The 24127-nt window shown below is 44.3% G+C and overlaps 1 protein-coding gene across 1 annotated transcript in view; it reads right to left on the bottom strand.

Moving 5' to 3' along the window:
* Nucleotides 1-24127, bottom strand: part of LOC111237131 (MAM domain-containing glycosylphosphatidylinositol anchor protein 2-like) — a 58616-nt gene that overhangs the window by 14402 nt on the left and 20087 nt on the right. The window contains exons 5-10 of the mRNA XM_022766107.1: nucleotides 22084-22280; nucleotides 18907-19039; nucleotides 16393-16665; nucleotides 9997-10326; nucleotides 7581-7892; nucleotides 1565-1837 (exon numbers count right to left, since the gene is read on the bottom strand). Coding sequence (XP_022621828.1) covers nucleotides 1565-1837; nucleotides 7581-7892; nucleotides 9997-10326; nucleotides 16393-16665; nucleotides 18907-19039; nucleotides 22084-22280 — 1518 coding nt within the window. The remainder of the gene's footprint in view (nucleotides 1-1564; nucleotides 1838-7580; nucleotides 7893-9996; nucleotides 10327-16392; nucleotides 16666-18906; nucleotides 19040-22083; nucleotides 22281-24127) is intronic.

Genomic DNA, 24127 nt, shown 5'->3' with positions numbered 1-24127 from the left:
AGCTTACAACTCCCCTCTTTAAACACTTTCTGCTGCCGCCTGCAGAACGTGCCGCTGCTCGGCGGCCGGCCCCGATAAGAGGCTTAACGCAGCCGCCGCTTTTCACAGGAAGAGTCTCGCAGCGCTGACAGGGCGTCTCTGCGGGGGAGCTTTCATCAGGAGAGGACGGAGGAACCAACCGCCACTTCCTCTGTGACGTCTGCTGTTCACAGTCTGAGACGACCCCACATTTACATTTTAGATTAAAACCAGGCTTCTATATCCACGGAGTAAACACGCAGACATCTGACTTCTGCCCTGATACGACGCTGATAACTGAGCTCAGGGCTCCTGCTGACACCAGCTACTGATCCACTGCAGAGAAGAAATGACACATGTAGAATCTACATCTGTTCTCGTAAACATTTACATTTTAAATCCAGTTTAACTGACAGTTTATTAACGTCCCTGCCTTTGTTGGTGCGTGTCGGCGTCACTGTGGCGGCTGAGCTCCAAGAACTCAACACAAGTTTAGATATTGAGGTGAAAACCCAGGTAAACAAATGTTTTTAAAAAGCCCACATGGTTTATTGGAGCTCTAGGACAGAAAAACGTTGAAAACATAAAATCTAAATTGACAGTTAATGCACTAAAAACGTTCAGAGGAAACTCTGCTGTGGTCCTTTAAATAATGCAGAACGTGCAGCAAATGTGCAGAAGTAAAAGATAAAGCTTTATTTTTTCATCACACGGCGGCGAAGAGTTCCAACACATTCATGTCTTTCATCTTTTAGCCTTGAAGACCTCAGCTGCAAATCCAACAACAGAGAGGAGGCAGCCAGGTATCAGAGGCAGGAAGTTTTCTAATCTTACAACAGAGAGTCAAATGTTTGTTGTCGAGTACAGATGTGTGAGCGGATGTGAAGGTTTCCTGAAGCGCTGCACATTATTTATGACGCTTCAAACTCCCCTGAGGAAACGCTCGGTGATTCTCCGCTTCTGTCTGCCAGCGCACAGGATTTAAAGATGAGATAAACTCTAATTAACCATCATGTTCTCATCCTCGAGATGTAAACACTCAGAGCTGGAAAACAGCTAATAGTCCCATCAGACCTCAGGCCTGTTAACAAAACCTCATCAGCAGCTGCAGGACGGGATCAGACCAGAGTTAACTGGAAACCAGGACTCGGAGGCTGCACCGCCAACAGGGACGAAGGCAGCGCTGGTTTAAAGTCTGTCAGGGCAGATCTCAGGTCTGTCAGGGCAGATCTCAGGTCTGTCAGTTTCAGGTTTGTTAGGACAAGTCTCTCAAGAGCAACTGTCAAGTTTTCAGGTCTGACAGGACAAGTCTCGCGTCTTGTTAAGACATTCATTCATTAGTTGAGTTTCACGTAAGACAAATCCGTGTCAAGTCAAATCATTCGAGACAGATTCAAATCACGTCTCAAGTCAACGAGTCATCAAGTGTCTCGCCGTTTCAGGTGATGATCTATAACCAGACAGAATCAGCACAAGGTCACCCAACCTCTTCACAGCTCCGAGTCAAAAGCAAAGTTCCCATCATGCTCCACTCAAGCCGACTCACCCGTGACCAGGAAGGTGCAGCGCCCCGCCCCGGCCTCGTTGGTGATGTCACAGGTGTACTCGCCGTAGCCCTCTCGGTTTAGAGCTCGGACGTGGTAGCTGGTGTCGTCTTTCTGGTCGCTGAACTGTCCGACAGTGAGGAGGCGGGAGCCCAGCTTCCACTCGTATCGCAGGAGGCGGGCCGGGTGAGCTCGCAGCAGGCGGCAGGTGAGGCTGAACGCCCGGCCGAGAGCCTGACGGATCTCCGTATACACCGGCTCCACGGTCGGAGGGACTGTCGGACACAGAGACAGACAAAACATCAGACAATACAACTGGAAATAATGTCCCAATAATTCCCAGCGTCTCCGTCTTTACTGAGCAATGACTTCTGTCCACACACTGAGTGAAACACAGAACTATGAAGGCTTTCACAACAAGTATCATGTCTCAAGTCTGTCAGGACGAGTCTCCAGTCTGTCAGGACGAGTCTCAAGTCTGTCAGGACGAGTCTCGAGTCTGTCAGGACGAGTCTCTAGTCTGGCAGGACGAGTCTCGAGTCTGTCAGGACGAGTCTCAAGTCTGTCAGGACGAGTCTCCAGTCTGTCAGGACGAGTCTCAAGTCTGTCAGGACGAGTCTGTCGGGACGAGTCTGTCAGGACGAGTCTGTAAGGACGAGTCTGTCAGGACGAGTCTCAAGTCTGTCAGGACGAGTCTCGAGTCTGTCAGGACGAGTCTCGAGTCTGTCAGGACGAGTCTGTCAGGACGAGTCTCAAGTCTGTCAGGACGAGTCTCGAGTCTTTCAGTTTAACATGATTTCTTACCTGAGCACCGACTCACTGTTTTCAACTGATAAAATTAATAAATGCGACTGAAGGGGAATAAATTTAACTCACGTCACTGCTGCATCTCATTTCCTGCTCTCACTTCACTCCTTAATGAAGCCAAAAATGTCTCCAAAATAACCTTAAACCTCTTAAGTACGTGAAATATTTAACTCAGATGGGCATTAACCTCTGTGCTGCAGCGCTCTGCTAAAGGGCACAAAGGCAGAGTCTGATCTGTCTCTCTAAATCCCTGCAGCGACTTCCTCAGAGGATTTCAGCCACATTACAGGTGTCACTTCGCAGATTAACGTCCTGCTGTCAAACACCCATCAACAGACAAAAAGCCAGCAGCTGCAGCGACCGTCCTCTGACCTCTCAGCAGCAGAGAGAGGATTCATCTGAATCCTCAGACGACTGAACGCTGCCTGGCTCCAGGGACGAGGCAGCGCTCAGACCCACATGATTAAATCAGGCTGAGAGTCAGAGCTGATCAGCCGCTCATCAGGTTTAGACTTTACAGCTCCTCCAGTGTGACGGTCTGTGTCCATGTGTAGTGTGATTATAGATCAGCTCTAGCTTCTATATTAATACTGTGAAAGTATCAAAGCCTCAGTCCACAGAGAAATGCACACAGCCTGTATTCAGAAACTGAGCCTTAAAACCAGCCGTCAGGACTTCTGGAACTTTGTGATGTCACAACAAAGCAGTCACCAAGCCCCGCCCACCTGGACCCACCATCCAATCCTTGCAGGATTTGGTTTCTGTGAGTGTATCTTATGGGGCAACGCAACATCTGCACAGTTAACGTAAACAATGTGGCCCCTACATGTCGAGACGTTTCTATCTGGACGAGTGACCGACTCCGTCATCAAAGAGCTGCTCGTGTCTGAACTGATGTCCACCGGCATTAAAGGTTTTAACTCCGCACATGCAGAACGACTCTCGTGAGTGTTAACAACCCGATGACGTGTCTCATCTTATAACTTATCAACACAAAACTGGTTTGACTCTTTACTTTAACAGCCGGAAATATTTTCTAGACCAAGCTCAGATCTTCTCCCTCTGAAGTAAATCTGTTTAAGATTACGAGACAAGACGTCATTCAATTTAAGCAGCTGACACACACACACACACACACACACACACACACACACACACACACACACACACACACACACAGGTTACAGAGATAAAGGTCTGCAGTTCATCTCAACCCCCCAGAAATGTTTCCAGACCTTCCTCCTGGTCCAGGAACATCTAAAGGTCAGCTGGACGCCTCTGCCCCACGGCGACCTTCATCCGAGCGTTCTGATTGGCCCATAATGCACCACTGGCCCCTGTGCTCAAGACGGTTAATGATCTCTGCTCTTTGCTGCAGTTTAAATCCTGATAATGTTTGTGTTACAGATCTTCTAGAGGAGCGGCAGCAGCTCTACGGGGACACGTCAGGGCCAAAAGAGGAATAATCTCATTTACATGATAATTTAATTCAGTCAAATGATCCTAATTAGAGACGGTTTAGGAGCAGCTGCTCTGATACGACACTCAACAAAAAAAAAAACAACTCGTCAGCAACTGAAGAAGTCTCCAGAAAAATGAACTTTACCGGACGTTGGTTCAGTGAGAGCGGGACTAAAGGAGCATGATGCTGCTTTTAATGATTCACTAATTACAGCTTTACACCATCAGTTCTGATAAATGTTATACATGCTGCACATTTAGTCCTGGGACTGTGACGTCTTCCTCACTGCGAAACATTCTCTGGGAGTGTGAGGACTGCAGCATCACTGATGTCCACGTAGCACTTCTTGAAGACAACCGTCCTGTAACTCTGTGACCACCTTTTTATTCTTCTGCCTGTTTCTACACCTTCAGTCAGTAAACAGTCTGGTCCCTTCTGTTATAAAAACTTGAACCCTCTTTTCCTGGGTTGGTGGGTCTCAACATATCACTGACGTCCCCAATATCAATGTTACTAATCGACCTATTCAGAAATATAATATATGACACTTACGTCCCTAAATCAAAAGTGATGTTGTTGTTTTTCTCGTATCTCGACCTTTCACTGTGATAAACCAACGATAGGAACTTTTATTTTGTCAACACCGGACCACATCTTATACTTGTTTACGATCTCAGTCTGATTGTCGCTTAAAGATCCCATCCATGGCAAAACCTGGAGAATCCAAACGGAGCTGGTCAACAACAGGAAGAATCAAAAGGAGAGAGTCAAGAGACAAGATGGTGGACCGACCAGTGATCAAGCGTTCGATCCTTATCGTGTTGTTACAGGGTCGGACGTGGGCGTGAGTTTGCTCTGTCTGTTAGCGCAGGACTGCAGTCTCGTCACACACACACACACCAGCACATGCAGGAGAAAACATCCTGTCACAACATCTGTACACAGTGAGCAGACCTGAGGATCAACCAGAAGAAAGACATTCCCAAAGAACTCCACATCTGTGCGTCGCCCAGTACAGCACCGACAGCGAGCTAAGATAACAGAAAACACTTTTTAGCCATAACTCAAGACTTCACACACACGTTTAATATTCTATCTGACTCTGAATAAACAGGGATGTTAACGACCAGGAGGAGGGGATTGTAGTTCTTCAGTCAGGAGACAGTCTGGTCATTTCTATATGAATGCTGTAACACATCACTGACGTCCTCATAATCCACCTTAAAAAACATCCTCTGGGGGGATTTTATTCTACGACTACGGCCCCTCTTTTTCTCTCGTGTGTTCAGCACTTTGAAGAAATCTTTTCAGTCGGTACATGCTGGTAACTTGTTGTGTAAAACCCCAGAGGAGGATGTTCGTCAGAGGGATTGTGGGGACATCACCTCTGCGCATCACTGTCGTCCCCGTAATCCAGTAAAAAAAAAAACCAACAGTCAGTGAGGGATTATTGTCAAAGTAAAACCTACTAACAGCTCATTTGAAATGTTGCTCACAAGGTTTTATCTTCAAGCTTCATGTGGACATAATTAGCATACTTTTGAAAAGTCATTAAAATCAGAGCAGGACATAATTAACAAGCAATAACACAAACTGTAGAGAAACAAATACTGAGCTCATACAGTTTAATGCTCGTGTCCACTGCAGTTAATGCACAACCTGCTTTCTGCTCACAGATTTTACTTTCTTTATTTATTTATTGTGCAGTTGAGTTTCTCAGTCGGCAGCTTCTCCTGAAGGATCAGAGTAATTTCCTCTTTGCTTACAGTGAGAACTTAAATCTGTGTCGCATGTGACTTGAATGTTGTTTCACTTATTTCAAAGTAATCCACCTGTAATCTGCCCTCACTTTAATCTGCTTAGTGTTGTTGCAGAGTGAAAACACCAAACACACTGCAGGAAGTTTAGAGAGGAAAGAATTTAAAGAAGAGATGTTCCTTTTTACACATTGGGAAAAACTTGCAGGAAAAGTCCCACTTTTAAATTTGAAAATTAAAAAGTAAATTCATCTGTTTCAAAGAACCGACAGTGACAGAGAGAGGTGTTTGGTTTCCACTACACTCAACATGTATTTACTGTCATGTCTGAAACTAGAACCTCCTCCTCGTGGTCGTATCCCTCCGCCACTCAGACTAGTTCCAGGTCACATCCTGTTTATCCAGAGTCATAAAATATGAACCATTTGTGTGACATTTTGTCATAATGTCTGTGAAGTCTTGAGTAATGGCTAAAAAGTGATTAGTGAGGTCAAACTGACCTTGACCTTTGACCTTTGACCTCCAAAAGTCTAATCGGTTTGTCGTTGACTCCAAGTGAACGTTTGTGCCAAATAAGAAGAAGTTCCCTCAAAGCGTTACAGAGATATCGTGTTCACGAGCCCAAAACCACGTTTTGTAAGGTCACCATGACCTTGACCTTTGAACTTTGACCTTTAGTCACCAAATTTTAATCAATTCATCCTTGAGTCCGAGTGAATTTTTGTGCCAAATTTGAAGAAATTCTGTCAAGGGTTTTACAGAGATATCGTGTCCACAAGATTGGGACAGACGGACGGACGGACGACCTGAAAACAACATGGCTGCTGCTCTGACTGTCGCCAGCGAGTAAAAACACGTCTGTCAGTCACATGACAACGGATCTGAAACACGTCAAGTTGAAGTCAGATCTGCGAGCGGATGAAGAAATCATGAAGACAGAGTCACACAGCTGCAGCTGCTTCTGTCATTCTGCTCGTCTGACTTTTGTTAATAAAGATATTTTGTTTATATTATATAAACAAAACATATTATATTACATATTATATATATTTTGTTTCGTATCACGTGATCAGTGAGTGCAGGATGTTTACTTGTCGTCAGCGTCTCAGACCTCCGACTGTTTCCACATCGATTCTCAGGAGAGTCAGAGTCGAGCTGCAGAGATTCAGTCTGACAGCCTTTTAGTGCAGCAGGAGCCAGGAGCTGTGTGTGTGTGTGTGTGTGTGTGTGTGTGTGTGTGTGTGTGTGTGTGTGTGTGTGTGTGTGGTGTGTGTGTGTGTGTGTGTGTGTGTGTGTGTGTGTGTGTGTGTGTGTGTGTGTGTGTGTGTGTGTGCGTAGCTTCCTGTCACATCCTCTGACTGTATTTTGTGCGACATGCTGCCCTGCAGGTGAGACGGAGCGTGATTGGAAGGTCGTGGATTCGATCCCCGTCCGCTGACAGACAGCATGTGTCTGTCAGCGGCTGCCGGCGTGCCCTCGAGCAGAGCGTCCGGCCTCTACCTGCCGGTGTGTGTTTCCACGGAAACAGTGTTTTTATCACACAGATCTGCTGCTGTCTGCTCTGATGGACGTGATGCACTGTGATTGGATGATGTGACACCTGCAGGGCTCAGGAGTCAACGTCGCAGTGCACTCTGGGTATTTAAGCGGTTGGCTGCTGGTGTCTGTTTACATCTGGAGCAGATGTTACGTCTTGTTTCAGCTGAGGAGAGATTTCTAACTGAAACGTGCAGCGAAGAGGAAGTCAGGAGGTCCACTTCCTGTGGTTAAAGTATCAAAGTAAAATTACTTCCTGTAGTTACACTATCACAGTAAAGGTACTTCCTGTAGTTACACTATCACAGTAAAAGTACTTCCACAGACACTGTTATTAAAGTAATTTCCTGCAGTTGTATGAAGGTTAATTACCAGTATGGAAATTGTGTGTGTGTGTGTGTGTGTGTGTGTGTGTGTGTGTGTGTGTGTGTGTGTGTGTGTGTGTGTGTTACCCACACTGCACCACCAGCTGGATCAGGGCCTCCCTTGGTTTCACGTTGAAGCCGTTGTACTGACTCGTCTGGCAGCGGTAGGTCCCGCCCATCTCTCTCGTCACGTTGCTGATCCTCAGGACGCCGTCGTAGCTCTCCGTCTGAGCCGAGCCATCCGGCATCAGAGCTGCTGCCGCCGCCGCGCCGCTCTCCTCCACCCGAGACCACAGGATGATGGGTTTGGGTTTCCCTGAGACCAGACACTGCAGGTCCACTGTGTCGCCCTCCTGAGCGATGAGGTGGGAGCGCCCCCTGGGGACGGTGAGCTCCGGGGGAACTGCAGGGACAGAGACAGGTGTTTTTATGGTTGTTGTCTGTTTGTTGTGAATTCTTCCTCCTCAGTTTATTTTTGATTCAAACCAAAACGTCTCATGTTCTCGTGTCTGGATTTACCTCCTCGTTTCATCGTTTCCCCAGAAACCAACCAACGTTTCTGGTTTCACTGAATTGTATTTAAAGTTCAAGGATTTTTTTAGTTCAGTAATGGTGGTGGTGTTTCCAAAATCAATGAGTAATTAATCATATCATAAGTAATCACAATCTTAATATTGATCAAAATGATTCTGATTATGATTTTTGCCATAATCGAACAGCACTAAGGTGAACTACATCTCCCAAGGTGCATTTCACTAGCAAGCAGCTGGTCACAGAGCTACTGATGAAGCTGAAGCTAAATTCAGTAACCTTTATTTCCTGGGTCAGTTTTGGATGAGTCCTGTAACCATGGCAACGTGTCTCCTTCAGTGTTTCCTCCGTCAGCAATAATCTGACTGAGTTACTGTGTGTTGTCCCGAATAAATAAACTAATTACATAACTAATTGTCTCTGAATTCACACCTCTGACTGGCCTCTTCTACATAGCAACAGCAGCTGAGGCTCATGGGTATTGTAGTATTTGGAGGCAGCAAAACCACCAACAAATATCCCTGGAATGATGGATGGAGCAAAGAGTAAGAACAGTAAACAGCAGTTCTTCTTCTCTGATGTGGAGTTTGTCCTTCATTTAACAACAGAGAGAGAGAGATGCTGAGGGAGGATGGGGTGGGGGAGGGGTGCTGGACTGTTTTAGCATTTATTTTCCTTATGGGAACGCAGCAGCGACCCGAGTGCGACCTTCTGCTTTAGCACAAAACATCCGTCAGCTGGCGTCACACGGCTCAGACTGAGACTGCAGCGATGTTTCCTGCCCCCCCTCCCTCCATCCCTCTCCCCTCCTCTCAGGCTTTCTTCCCGTCCGCCAAGGTCACAAACAAACAGGAAGTCCGCCGCCACCAGCAGACGCTCATCTGTACAATGTGAAGCAAAAGTTCTGCTTCTTTTCTCTCCACAGAGACCGAACTGTGAGGAGGAGGAGGAAAGAAGAAGAAGAAGAAGAAGAAGAAGAAGAAGAAGAAGAACAACAACAACAACAACAACAACAACAACAACTACTGCAGGTGCTGCTGCAGCTTCATGTTGTTTTACCCGGCAGCAGAAACACCAGGACAGGGAGACGTCCATGTCACATCTAAAAGGATGTTTGATGAGTTTTCACTTATGCCCAGAGGCTCATGGGAAAAGTGTGGAGACAGAAACTCAGCAGCTCGGGAAGTTGTAGAGAAGTGTGGCCCCTCTGTGTCATCTTCTGCTTAAATGAATCTCTCTGAGCTGCTGAACAACAGATCAGTGGATGGCTGAGGCCGCCATGTTGATGTTAGTGATACAAGACATCTAAGATTTTACTACTTTATGATGCTTAAAATAAAACTGAACTTCTGTCTGTATCAAAGCTCCTCCAGTGTGACGGTCTGTGTCCATGTGTAGTGTGATTATAGATCAGCTCTAGCTTCTATATTAATACTGTGAAAGTATCAAAGCCTCAGTCCACAGAGAAATGCACACAGCCTGTATTCAGAAACTGAGCCTTAAAACCAGCCGTCAGGACTTCTGGAACTTTGTGATGTCACAACAAAGCAGTCACCAAGCCCCGCCCACCTGGACCCACCATCCAAACCTTGCAGGATTTGGTTTCTCTGAGTGTTTTTACCTGAAATCTGCTGTATTTTTATTGGATCAGTCAGAAAACAGTCAGCCAATCAGAAGAGAGGCTGACGTTTCAATTAGAAATCTAATGAGTTACAGAAACACCTCAGTGACATGAAGTGAGAGAAGTAGGGTCTGTTGCTAGGTAACAGACATACCAGCTGATACAGATGTTGGTTTGTGTATTTAGGATGAGGTCAGATGAGACAGGATCCCTGGAGTGAGTCAGCATTTGAGTCTCTGACACCAGGTTGTTAAAAATCCTCTGATCTTCTTCATGTCTGAGCTGAAGATTGACGACAGGAAGTTTGCGGTTCTTCTTCAGGTCAGGTGAGTAAAAGCCCCTCCCACAGACTCACCTGTGGTGGATGAGATGTTGACATCGATGCTGATCTCGGGGGTTCCTCCGTTTCTCAGCGACGCCACGCAGGTGTAGGTGCCGAAGTCGGTGAATTTGAGGTCGATGATGTCGAGGTTGGTGGTGCCCGGCGAGATGTCGGTGTCGGTGTGGGTGATGACCATCCGCTCAGAGCTCCTCAGCGGCCGGCCGTTCTTCAGCCAGCTGAACTGCAGCTCCTCCGGCGGCGTGGCCTCCACCTGGCAGCTGATCTTCACCTCCCGGCCGATCTGGATGTTGTCGTCGTTGTGGTAAGGGTCGGGCGTGATCCAGAAACGACCTTTACGAAGTCCTGCAGAAGACAGATGGATAAAAGAAGACAAACTTGACCAAAAGAGGAAATGTCCCAAAACACAGCAACATGCTAATGTCCAGGAGTCAGTGTCAACACGTATGACTAAAATCACATGGATAATTATTCAGGGGAAGGTCTTTAAGGTAAAATCATTCAGAAACAAACTGCTACGCCGATGACACTCCGCTCTACCGACCACGGAAACCAAACAGTCAGAGTCTGAGGCTCTGAACCAGAACTCATCAGAAGTTGTTCTTTTTGGCTTCCAGGACTCCATCACTCTGATCACAGTCGGTTTGGCTCCTGCAGCAGAACCAGAACCAGAACCAGAACCTGAACCAGAACCAGAACAGAGACCGCGGAGTTCAGTCCCTCCTCGTACTTTAAATGATTACAATTACCCTTCCTGCTGTGGAGAAACTAATCCGTCCAAATGGGGCTTAATTATGACTGAGGCCATTTGTTCAGTTTAATCCTGTGAGCGTCCTGCTGCTGCTCTCACTCTCTCACTGAAGATCCTGGTTTCCAGCTCAGTGGGACGACGTCTGACAGGATTCATTACCTGTGTTCACACAGCTCACCTGACTGACAGCTCACCTGACTGACAGTCACACTGTAGTAACAGTATCAAACACTCCATCGTCAACATCCTAACGTCTGTTCAGATTGACGTGTGTCAGTTTTCCTGCTGCTCAGTTTCATCTGCAGTGAGTCATGTCCAGGACCAGGACCAGGACCAGGACCAGGACCAGGACCAGGACCAGGACCAGGATCACGTCTCTTATTGAACGGTAAAAAACTGTGTTTGATGTCAAAACATCCAGCATGTTCCTAAAAGGGGAGGAGCTTCATCATGTTTCTGTCAGTTAATGTTTTCATTCCTCCGCCCAGCGACAGTCAGAGCAGCAGCCATTTTGTTTTCAAGTTGTCTCAGTAACACCTTGACAGAACCGTGATTAGATTCTGGTGGCTAAAGTTCAAAGGTCAAGGACACGGTGACCTCACAAAATGAGGTTTTGGTCTTGTGAGCCCGATATCTCAGTAACGCCTTGAGGGAATCCCTTCAAATTTGGTAAAAACATTCACTAGGACTCAAGGATGAACTGGTTAGACTTTGGGGGTCAAAGGTCAAAGGTCAGTGTGACCTCACAAAAACCCTTTTTAGCCATAACTCAAGACTTCACAGGAATTATTACAAAATTTCCCACCAATGGTTCATATTTTCTGTGACTCTGGATAAACAGGGATGTAACCTGGAACTAGTCTGAGTGGCGGAGGGATACGACCACGAGGAGGTGACTCTGGCTTCCTGTTTCTTTTGGATAAAAAAAACCTTCAAGTGTCACATTTAACTGCAGCCGGTAAAGAAAAGAACATCGCACGTCGGCGGAGTCTGGACCGGTCCAGATCATTTATGTCTCACATTTAAAACAAGACGAGGATCATCTGGTCCAGTCAAGGTTTAGTTACAACTCTGGCCTGTGTGGATGGATACTGACTATTGATTGAATACTGAATTTAAAATGTTGATTAGCTGAGCTCACTGGACAATATGGACGCACATCTCTATAAATAATAGTTGATATTTGAACATTTCTAACAGGAAGTCTCACAGGTGTGACTGTGTCGGACGACTGTTGCTCACACACAGAATTGATCAGCAATCATTCAGGGAATCAATAAAGAACAGCAGAATCAATAATGTTTCAATAAAATCTTATCAATTCTCTTTCTAATTACAGCAACACTGAACAGCTGGATAAGAAGTGTGGGGTCCCCGCCAACACACACACACACACATGCACACACACACACACACTGCAGTCTGCAGACAGGCCAGGAGGTTGTAGTTCAGATCACAGTGTGTGTGTGTGTGTGTGTGTGTGTGTGTGTGTGTGTGTGTGTGTGTATAAATAGCTTCAGTTCATGAGGCGAGCAGCTGATTGTCCTTGTTCATTAAGATTAAAGAAGAACGCCTCAGAACAAAACCCTGTGTGTGAGTGTGTGTGTGTGTGAGTGTGTGTGTGTGTGTGTGTGTTTCACTGCGTCAGTAAAAGGTCTGTTGCATAACTAGGAATGGATGCAGTGGCTTACACACGAAAGTCACTGCGCGCACACACACACACACACACACACACACACACACACACACACACAGGTCCAGTACTGTCAGTACACAGTAGTACTGTGTGTGTGCAGTAGTAGTAAAGTAGTACTGCTGATGAAGACAATGAGATTGTGTTGAAAGGTCCAGAACAGTGACCCTGAGTTAAGATGATGTCACAGATGATGTCACAGCTTTAACATTTCAATGTCATGTTCTTTTTTTTCTCTGAACTTTATTGAAGCTGATGTGGTCGACAGCAGCTGGTTTCCAGATGTTCATCACTCAGACACTGACTATCACTCCTCCTCCTCTCCTCCTCCTCCTCCTCATCACAGCCTCTTCCTCCACCACCTCCTCTGTCTCTGGACTTGAAGCAGGATACTGATTGGTTCTGGTTTATTGTGCACACATCCCCCCCCCCCCTCTCCTCCTCCTCCTCCTCCTCCTCTCCTCCTCTCCTCCTCGCCTCCTCCTCCGTCTCTCTCTAACTTTCTCTCCTTCTCTCCTCCTTCCTTCTCTCCTGCCTCCTCTCCTCTCTCCTCCTCTCCTCTCCTCCTCCTCCTCCTTCCTTCCTCCTCTCCTCTCCTGCCTCCTCCTCCTCTCCTCATCATCCTTCTCTCCCTTCTCTCCTCCCTCCTTCTTCTCTCCTCCTCCTCCTCCTCCCTCTCCTTCTCTCCTTCTCTCCCCCTCTCCTCCTCTCCTCTTCCTCCTCCTGCTCTCTCCTACTCTCCTCCTCTCTCACTCCTCCTCACTCCCCCCTCCTCTCCTCTCTGCCTCCTCCTCCCCCTCCTCTCCTCCTCCTCTCCTCCTCGTCCTCCTATCCTCTCCTCCTCCTTCCTTCTCTCCTCCTCTCCTCTCCTCCTCCTCGTCCTCCCCCTCTCTCCCCCTCCTCCTCCTCTCATTCTCATCTCTCCTCCTCTCCTTCCTCTCCTTCTCTTTCTCCTCCTCTCCTTCTCAATCCTTCTCTCCTCCTCCTCTCCTGCTCCCTTCTCTGCCTCCTCCTCCTCTCCTCCTCCTCTTCCTTCTCTCCTTCTTCCTCCTCTCCTTCTCTCTTCTCTCCTCCTCTCGCTCCTCGTCCTCTCCCCCCCTCGGCTCTCCTCTTCTCCTCCTCCTTTCCTCTCCTTCTCTCCTTCTGCTCTCCTCCTGCTGCCTTCTCTCCTCCTCTCGCTCCTCCTCCTATCTCCTCCTCCCTCGTCCTCTCGTCCTCTCCTCCTGCCCTCCTCTCACCCTCTCGTCCTCTCTCTCCGTTCCTCTCCTCCTCCTTCCTCCTCCTCTCTCCCTCTACGCTCCTCCTCTCCTCCTCTCCTTCTCTCGCTCCTCTCATCTCCTTCCTTCCTCTCTCCTCCTCTCTCTCCTCCTCTCTTCTCTCCTCCTTCCTTCTGCTCCTTCTCTCCTCCTCTCCTCCTCGTCCTCCTCCTCCGCTCCTCCTCTCCTCCTCCTCCTCTCCTACTCTCCTTCTCTCTCCCTCTCCTCCTGCTCCCCTTCTCTCCTCCTCTCGTCTCTCTCCTCCTCCTGCCTCCTCCTCCTTCCTCCCTCTCGCTCCTCTCGTCCTCTCCTCCTCTCGTCCTCTCCTCCTCCTCCTCCTCCTCCTCTCCTCCTCCTCCTCTCCTCCTCTCTGTTGCTCTTGAGGCAGTGAAACCATCATTTCACTTCAACACTGACCAGTGAACGTCACATCAATTAAACCACAAGCTGAGGACTGAGTGAAGACCAGGAGCTGTGTCCCAGTTCAGGGACGGCGTCCCTCAGAGGACGTGGTCGACGGAGGACGGACCTCCGTCGACCACGAAGGCTGAACTGAAACCGTCTGATCTACGCAGGATTTTCTCTTTGCGTCACCAGCTTACACCGACATTTACCAGTGTAACGCTCAGACTCTCTGTCTGCGCTGCTTTGACATATTATTTTCATCACGGCGAATCTTGTTCTTATGTAAAACCACTCCACAGCTAACGTTAGCTAAAGCTAATTTCCTGTTTTTTGTGATTGAAAATGCATTTTCATGCTCCAACATTTTCTCAGTGACACACATACACACACACACATACACACACACACACAGCAGGGGGTTTCCTCAGAGCGAGGAGCTTCCTGTCTGTCATGTTTGTTTATCAGAGCATCCATCATCCTCGCCTCCTCCTCACCCTTCATCACCTCTTCTCTTATCACTCTCCACTCCTCCCCCTCCTCCATCTCCTTTGCACCACTTCCCATGTCCTTCATTGCCTCCTCCTCCTCCTCATCATCATCATCCCTCTTTACCTCTCTCATCATGAGTGAACTGACCTGAGTTCAGTGAACTGAGGAAACAGACTGTGTGTTTGAACTGTACTTTCAGACTAAAGTGATGACTCAGTTATATTTAAATGTATTTTAATCTGTAATCTTTGTGGATCATATATAATCAGTGTTATCAGAGCCTTTCTGTCTCTGTTCTAATAAATCCTGCTGTGTTTAAACATCAGCTTTTATTCTGAAAATAAACGCCTGTTATCGCTCCGTGCTGATTTTCTTCTTATCCTCTCAAAGTCGAGGCGCGACGCGTCATCAAAACTTCACAAAAGTGCTGATGACGTTCAGGACGGGTGCTGCAGGAAACGACTACAACGCAGCAGCCGAGAGGAGGAGGAGGAGGAGGAGGTGGATGATTTGATTTACAAAGACTGAAATAATCTAAGAGCGTAACGTCTCTGCACAGACGCAGATAAACGCTCTGTTTGTTGTGGATGTGCTGAATCTATTCTGGTCGATTCTGCAGCAGCTTGTACATTCACAACAACAAGTTAAGACGTGTGTGAGTCTTTGTACCTGCAGAGACTAAAGCCGAGGACTCACCTGAACACGCTGACACAGAAAGGTATAACACCTTCCAACAGGTAGACACTGTTAGAGCTGAAACTAAATCCCAGAGGAGCAAAATTCTCACGTCTGACTCTTTCCAAAAATATACACACACACGTCCGTTGTTTCACATCATTAAAGTATCGTGAGAAATAAAAGAAGCCGTCGAGGAACAGAGTCGTCTCAGAGAGACTGTGACAAATCTGCTGTTTGTCTCTGACAGAGGACGGTGGTGTATCAGGATCAAAACCAGAGTCACAGTGTTCGTACCGCGGCTGAATATCCAGGGAGAAACTGCAGTTCCTCTAATGACCACTAGAGTCTGGCTCCAACAGTGAGTCAATCCCCATGTTACTGTTTGCACAAGCTGCGGTGACAGTCTGCTCCTAGAGCTGCACTGTATTACAATCAAGTCAATTAATCAATTGGTCAATCGGCAGAAAGCTAATTGCAGATTAATCTGATAACTGATTAATGATTTGGTTCATTTTTCAAGAAAAATTGCCAAAGATTTACAGGCTTCAGACATTTGAAGAACTTTGTGTTTTTGGACATTCAGCTCAACACTTTTGTTTAGTGCGTAAAATTTCAAACATTTTATGGACTAAACAATCAATGAATTGAGGAAATAATCAGCTAATTAATTTATGATAAAAACATTTGTTAGCTGCAGCCGTCACTGCTACTAATGTGGACAACAGAGAAGATTTTCACTCAGTCTCTCCTGGTAGACATGACGTGTTGGCCTCAGTTATTCACAAGAAAAATGAGAGACTCCGCCCACTTTCATACCTCCACACAGCTGACCAATCACAGTGTGAGGTGGCTGTGAAGGTTTAGCTTTGAGCTAAATGCTAACAGCAGCATGCTAACATGCTCACAGTTACAATGCTAACATGCTGATGTTTCGCAGGTTCAATCTTAGTGTGTTAGATGGTGACATTATATAATGGGAGCGTCATTACTTCTACAGGATTCGGATCATAAACAAAAGTAAACACACGGCCTTATGGGAACTCACCTCCCCACGAGGTCAACCACGAGGTCAACCACGAGGTCAACCACGAGGTCAACCACGAGATTTTCACATTAAGAACATTAAGAGAATGTCGCACCTCTGACTAATATGGTGGTGGATTTCTTGGCGGGGTTTCCCACGTTGTTGGACGCCACACAGCTGTAGGCACCGCCGTCATCAACAGTCACGCCGGGGATGGTCAGGGTGCCGCCGTTGACGACGCACCTCTTCGGGAGCTCCTCCCCTCCCGGCTTCACCCAGATCAGGGTGGGGGGAGGGTCTCCGCCCGACGCCACACACACCAGAGTGATCGTCTCCCCCGGGTTCACCACCAGGGGGTCGTCCAGGAGGAGTTTGATGGAGGGAGGAGCTGAGGGGAGGAGCAGGAGAAAACGTTAAACTTAGTTTTACTTTATTAATAATTATTATTCAACTTCTCACTTTTATTGATCCGTTTTTCTTTCTTCACAACTCAACTTCACTTCTGTTCTTTCCTGGTTTATGATTTTTAATTCATATTCTATTTTTCGTTAAATTAGCATTCAGGATTTTTAACCAAGGTTAATTCAGTTTTGTGTCCATGATGTCAAAAAGATTAAAAATGCAAAACAAATGCAGATTCAAGATCCAAGTGATAAATTTTGACCAAGGTTATTATCATTAATTAAAACAAAAAATAAACTTAAAAATAAAAACAAAAAAAAACTGTTTAGTGTCTTTACAAAACTACAACAAAACAAAATTATAAGGAAAATGTCTTTAGTTTTGGTTCTTTCATACACACAGACACGTGTTGACAAGTATTTCATATTCAAAAAAACAAAACAAAAACTGAAACTAATAAAAAACTAAAATAAAACTAAACATTTTCAAAAAGTGAAAACTAAAAGTGCAAACCTGCTTAAAAAACTAATAATAATAAACTGAAATTAAAAACAAAATGTCAAAACAAAATGAAAATAAAAACCAAAAAATCTATAAAACTATTATAACCTTGATTCTAACACATACACCTCATTACTGCACATTAAGCACATATATGAACAACACAACACTGTATGTACGGAATAAAAACACACTCTCCAGGATACAGTGTATGGTTTATCTTTTTGTCTCCTCAAATTATGTAAGTTAGAAACATAACAAGAAAACAGCTTTAGGGCAAAGATGAATCAATTCATGTTTTATAAAATACAACAACAACACAACAGAGTCCAAGCTGCCATATTTAAAAACCTTGTTTTATCTGAGCAACTTTCCAAAACCTGAAGATGATCAGGTTACTCTGATATAAAACAGAGATTATGTATTTATTTATTTAACGATTAATCATATTTGAATGCACACTGCTGTGGGATATATATAATATGGGGTTTTTGTGTTATCATGTGACACTAATGTTTATATCTGTGATTCTTATTTAAATTTTTCACATGTTTTCTAGGACGTTTTCAGCATCATGTTGGTCAGTTCATTTGCAGGTGGATCATGGGAGTTTTCTATGGCTAATATATACATTTTTCACATTTTAAAAGGTTTTAAACATCCCATCAATTGTGAATAATTCATCATGATCAACCTTCCTGCTGCAGAAACAGAGAATAAAAGCTTCCTGTTGTGAAATAAAAAGCTGCAGAGCGACTCGCTGCCTCCACCGGCTGCAGAAAAGCAGCTAAATGCAGAAATAATAATGAGGGTGATAAAAATAGCTGAGTCGACCTCTGTTAAGCTGACATCATGTAAATCCCATCAGCCCCTGGGGCAGGGCAGCAGATCTACTGTACAGGTCAGAGAGCTGCAGTCTGAGCTCAGAGAGGAAAATGATTTATTTATGATTTACATTCATCCAACTGTACAAGGTAGAGAGAGATTAAACTGAACTAATACAGAGAGGAAAATTGCATTTATGCAGTATTTTATATCAAGTGTGGAAGACTAAGTCAAAATTGTATTTTTATGTCATAAACATAAGATAGATCAACTGCTTTTCTTTTACGTCATCATTTAGATTTAACATGCATCATTTTTGTTTTTGTAAAAAAAAAAACTTACAGATATAAATGAAGACAGTAAAGAAGACAAGTGTAGATAATGAAAAAACTAAAATTTTAAACCAATTTAACGAATGAAAAACTAATTTAAGGAAATGTCCATATGAAAATGTTGTTTTAAATTTGTATTTGACTTGAATCAGTGAGTGTTATTAAATTAAAAAACTGGATTCAGTGATTCAGTGTTTATGATTTTCAGATAGTTTCACCTGCTGATTTGTTGCTTCTATCTTTGTTTTTATACTTTTATTTGTTGTTGTGTGTAAAGCATTTCGTATCATTGTTTTTGAAATATGCTACTTAAATAAAACTTTATTTTATTATTATCATTTTGCTCAGTTTCCATTTTTCATTTGCCAATTCAGTCTTTCATCAAAAGAGAGTATGTGTTGATCCTGAACCTGTAAACACACTGACCTTGTGTCAAACTATATTTCTATAATTCCAGGGTTTTGAATCTGGTCTACGATCAAAGTCAAAACTAGGACTGGATTACAGTTAGTGAACCTCCAGGTCCTCAGAAGTACAGTAGTGCAGGTTTGAGGGTTTGTGTGTAGTACCCGTCCTGTTGCTCAGACTGAAGTGGGCGCTCTTGTCTCCGATGCCGCAGACGTTCCTGACGGAGGAGATGCAGGTGTAGTCGGCGTAATCCTGAGGACGGAGATTTTTCAACTTCAAGATCTTCGTCTCGCCCTGAAACACACACACACACACACACACACACACAGGCTGCATGTTATGTATCTAAAAAGATCCTGATTTATTAATTCATATTTTCAAGTTTCAAGAGTTTTTTAAAAAAAATAGGATAAATAAAAAAATTATAAATAGAATAACAGAATGCAAATTGAAATAAAATAAAAAAAGAATTTCAATAGAATTTAAATCAAATCAACAATAATAGTAAATGTTGTAGAAATTNCACACACACACACACACACACACACACACACACACACACACACTTATTTATTAATTCATATTTTCAAGTTTCAAGAGTTTTTAAAAAAAATAGGATAAATAAAAAAATTATAAATAGAATAACAGAATGCAAATTGAAATAAAATAAAAAAAGAATTTCAATAGAATTTAAATCAAATCAACAATAATAGTAAATGTTGTAGAAATTGTACAAACTTTAGAGATGAATCAAAGTCCTCAGTTCAAAACTCCACTGAGTTTTTGATGCTTTTTTTTAATCCAAAAAAACTGGAGTAAATGAACCGAACTAAGTCTTTGATATTCATCTGATCAATCACACACTCCTCCTCCTCCTCTTCTCCCTCAGTTCTCCACCTCTCCGTCTTCCTCCCCCTTTTCCTCCCTCTCCTTCTCCCCCTCCTCCTCTTCCCTCCTCCTCGCTGCCAAATCTCTCTCATCTCCTCTGGCAGCCTCGGCGCTGCCTCCCGCCTTACGGACAGATGAGATGAGATTAGATGACATTTAAATGGGATGTTTGTGCAAAGATGGCGGCCAATTTTTTTTTTGGCTGTGGAGGAGCAGGAGGAAGAGGAGGAGATAACTTCCTCATTAGGGCCCACGAGGAGGGATGAAGGGGCAAAGGGGGGAGGGGTTAACGAGTTCACGAGCTTGACGCTGAAGGCATTACAGTTGACAGCGTTCAAATCTGGCGTGAATGTTATCTCTGCTGCGGTATTGCACGGCCCGCTAACTGGCCGCCCGATTGGCCGGCTTGCCTTTGCTCCAAATTAAATCTAAACCACTGCCAAAAGAAAAAAAAGACAAATGTGGAACCTCCATCTGCAGAGGTTTTAATCCACAGGAGGAGGAGGAGGAGGAGGAGGTTTGAACTACAGGACGACTCTGGTATTTCAAACTGTTGAACTCTGAGAGGTCGAGGATCGACAATGACCAACACAGGCTCCGGTCCAGGGCTCCTTCCTGTGTCTGGTTCATTAACACAGCCGCAAACAGATCACGGCTCACAGTAAAAATAAACAACTTAGCAGCTCGACAGCGGCTCTGCAGGTTGTGTGGACACATAATCGTCCCCACATCCCCTGTTCATGTTGAAAGATATGAGATGTTTATAACCCTGGGACATATTTTCATGAGACTCCTGAGGACACTAACCTGTTATATTTTGGACTGATAACAGGAGAAATCATATGGGAGCGACGTGTATCTGGTTAAATTCTACTGGTTGCCTGAAAAAAGCAATTACGTCTTAAACAACACCCACGGTGGCTCTGAAAGGTTTGGTTCTTTTGCCAGGATTTCTTCCTCTGTGTAAACAACCCCCGAGAGCCGAGTGAATTTTATTATTATTATTATTATTATTATTATTATTTGTTTTTGGGAAGAAGAAAAAAAATCAGATGGCTAGAAATGCTTCTGAGATAGTATAAGTCTTTTTTCCCCCCAAGTAAATATTATTTCATCAGTTTGTTCTTTGGTTTTTTCTTTTGTTTAGTTTTTTCCTCTCTGGGTTTGTTTATACAGATGACAAAATAAATAAATAAATTAGTAAATTCGTCAAAACAAATTTCATTAGATTGCTAGAAAGTTTTTTACTGGCCTCTCAGGGCTTCCATATTAATGTTTAAGACTTAATTACTTTTTCACAGGCCACAGCAGAACGTAAAGGTCTGTAAATACATGGACACAGTAAGGGACATAAATGTGATGGAGGAACCTTCAGTTCAGACACTGAGGACGCTGTTATTTCTGGATCTGGATGAAATTACATTTTTGTTATTTTCCTTTTATTTACTAAAATATTGATGATATTGATTGATTGGTTGGAGGGTTGACTGGCCTGCCCCCGCTGCTAAAAAAAAACCTGATAACATATTCATATTTTAGTCTGTGTAAACCTGTCGAGGTTCTGACGTCTGTGTGAAGCTGAAACTGGACAAAAATCAAACTCTTAACTATTTTTGGACCAAGCTGATGGACGAGCGCCTGAAGCCTCGGGAGGAATCACAGAGTGAGAATGAGACTAAAGAGAGTGTTAACAGCGAGTCCTGAGAGAGAGCGACGTCACCGTCTCACCACACAGACGTTTTACAATCTATAAAAATCTGAAATACACAAAACAGCAACATTTTCATTTGTAGACTTTCTGTCTACAGGCAAATAAAGTGGAACCTGAGTCACTGAGGAAATACATAAAAACTGTGATGACAAAGTGAATAAATGGAAAATGACTTAAAGAGGACAAACATGTTTCTGAAATTAATATCTATTAAATCACTCCAACAACTTTGTACCTAAAAAAGCCTTTTATTGGAGCTGGGCTGACGCTCAGTTTTTAACTTACACAATATTCTATGTATATGATTTATTTATTTCACTATTTTTATCTTATTTTTTGTATATGGATCTTTTTAAATCTATTTTCCAATTTAAATCACTTTGTGACTTTGTTAAAGTTAATTCTCCTTCTTCTTCTTATTTTTATTATTTTTTACTTTTGACCAACTTTTACTTCATTAATCTCACAACATGTAAGGAAAAAACATCTTTCCTACAAGACAATATAATAATTACAATAACAATAATTCAAACGTATTCAATTTAATTGCATGGTACTGTATTGATTTTATTGTATTTTATTTTATTTTTATATTTATTTTTTGGTGTTTTTGCAGACGAGAGCTCTGTGTTTGTTTGTTAATCAGAAGATTCATTTGTGATTTCTGATTCTAAATCGTCACATTTGACACTGAATTTCCTCCGTAACCCACGGACCGGATTTAATGACGTTTCTTCACCTGTGTAAAAAACGGTTCGTAGATCTCCACCCCGGAGTCGGCGCCCTGCGTCAGCACCTCCCTGCCTCTCCTCCAGGTGTAGTGAACAGGTGGGTTGGAGTTGGCGACACAGCGAAGAAACACCGTCCTCTCAAAGTAGAACTGCTCCTTCGCCTCACCGACGCTCTGATGCACCGTTATCACCGGGTCGTCCAGGTCTGAGGAGGAGGAACATCTTTAAATATTAATAACAGACAACAGATCAAACTTCACAATATATATACGTTATATTTATAGAACAGATCAAACGTCAGCATGTGGGTGTGAATCACTGAAGCTCAGTCTGTTTCTGTATGACGGACAGAGGCTCGTCTGTTCGCTCAGTATCTCCAGACCTGGACACATGAAACCAAACCTGTCTGAGCAGAGCGGCAGGCCTGACAGAAGACGAGAATGTTCTTTATGTCATTTAGGAGAACAAACTCTTTAAACGTTTCCCAGGTTTGAGGAACCAAGTTCATTTATTATTTGCTGGACTGTTTCACAGGTGACAGATTAAAGGTCAGACCTGGCTCCAGGATGAGAACACGTCTGGTTTTACTTTCATTTCATCCATATGAAATGATCCATAGAACCTAAAGAAGGTTCTATGGATCCTTTAAGAGGTTCTAGTGGTTACAGAGGAGGTTCTGGATCATGTTGGATGGTTTAGTGGTTGATCCAAAGGTTCTAGAGGTTATTTAGGTTGTTCTAGGGGTTGTTTAGAAGGTTTAAGTGTTCACTGAAGAGGTTCTACAGATGGTCATTAAGAAGGTTCTGGTGGTTACTGAGGAGGTTCTGGATCATTCAGGATGTTTTAGAGGTTCTAGAGGTTCCCTGAGTTTGTCAGAGTCTTTTGGAGATTCTAAAGGTCATTGAGAGAACATAGTTTCCTCTTGACAAGGTTCTAGAGTTCTTCTAGAAGGTTCGGGTGTAGAGGTTGCAGTACCCACTGATGAGGTTCTACTGGTTCCCTAGGAGTATCTAAGGTTCTTTTGGAGGTTTTAGTGGTCCTTGAAGAGGTCCTAATAGTCCTCCAGGGGGTTCTAGTGGGCCTTTGTGGATTTCAGGGCCCGTCTAGGTGGTTAAACACCAAAAGAGGAACGTTCTGTAGTAGAACCTTGTTTATCTCTCCAGTGGAGTTCAGTACACTTGAAGAATTTATGACAAGGAGACGAGATGTTCTGGAGGCTCGTGGTGGAACATCACACTACTGACACACTTTGGGTTCCATCTGTCTGAGAAACCACGGTTCTAACAGAATCAGACCCATCATCACTGTCACCTGCAGCTCAGGTGGAAACAGTCACAGAAACAAAGACGGAGGACGTTCCTCTGAAATTACTGTTGTTCATCTGTTCCAAACAGTGGGGCAGTTTTCCTGTGTTGGGGGTAATTACTGCAGAGCCAGAGGCTTTTTAATTGGCTGGACGCACAGTGAGCTCCCCGATCAGCTGACAGCAGCCGACCAATCAGAATCCACTGCGTTAATGAGTCCAGTTTTGAAGCCACCACCGGCAGAGAGGCTAATCGACGCTAATCCGCTTCACACAGAGCAACGCCAAAGTCCGACCTGCACCCTGAACACATCAGTAGCTGCAATTACACAGAGGCCGACCCCACCTGCTGTTAACTCCCATAATGCACTGGGAGTGATGCTGTATCAGCTGCAGGTCAGGGTGGTGTTCAGGGACTGCGGTAATGATTTATCCTGTTTCCTCCTGCAGCTTCACAGAAGAAATCTTGTGTAAAAGCCCGTGTGCCCTGAAGGAAGCAGTCAGCCGTGATGCGTTCAGGTACCACTTCAATCCCTGTAATCCCAGTAAAAAACATCCTCTAGCATGTTATGGCTTTCATACAACAACACTCTCAGTTTGCAGCGATTCTTTCCTCTTGTTCGTCTTTGGAGGAAACTTTTCAGGCAAAGTACATGAAGGGGAACGCTGCATAAAAACACCCAGAGGACGCCTCTCTACTGGCTTTACTGGGATTTTTAACGTCCCAGTTGTAGCTGTAAACATGAACA

This window comes from Seriola dumerili, unplaced genomic scaffold, assembly GCF_002260705.1.
Source record: "Seriola dumerili isolate Sdu_G_001 unplaced genomic scaffold, Sdu_1.0 BDQW01000811.1, whole genome shotgun sequence".
Taxonomy (NCBI): domain Eukaryota; kingdom Metazoa; phylum Chordata; class Actinopteri; order Carangiformes; family Carangidae; genus Seriola; species Seriola dumerili.
This window is presented reverse-complemented; position numbering and strand designations above follow the sequence as displayed.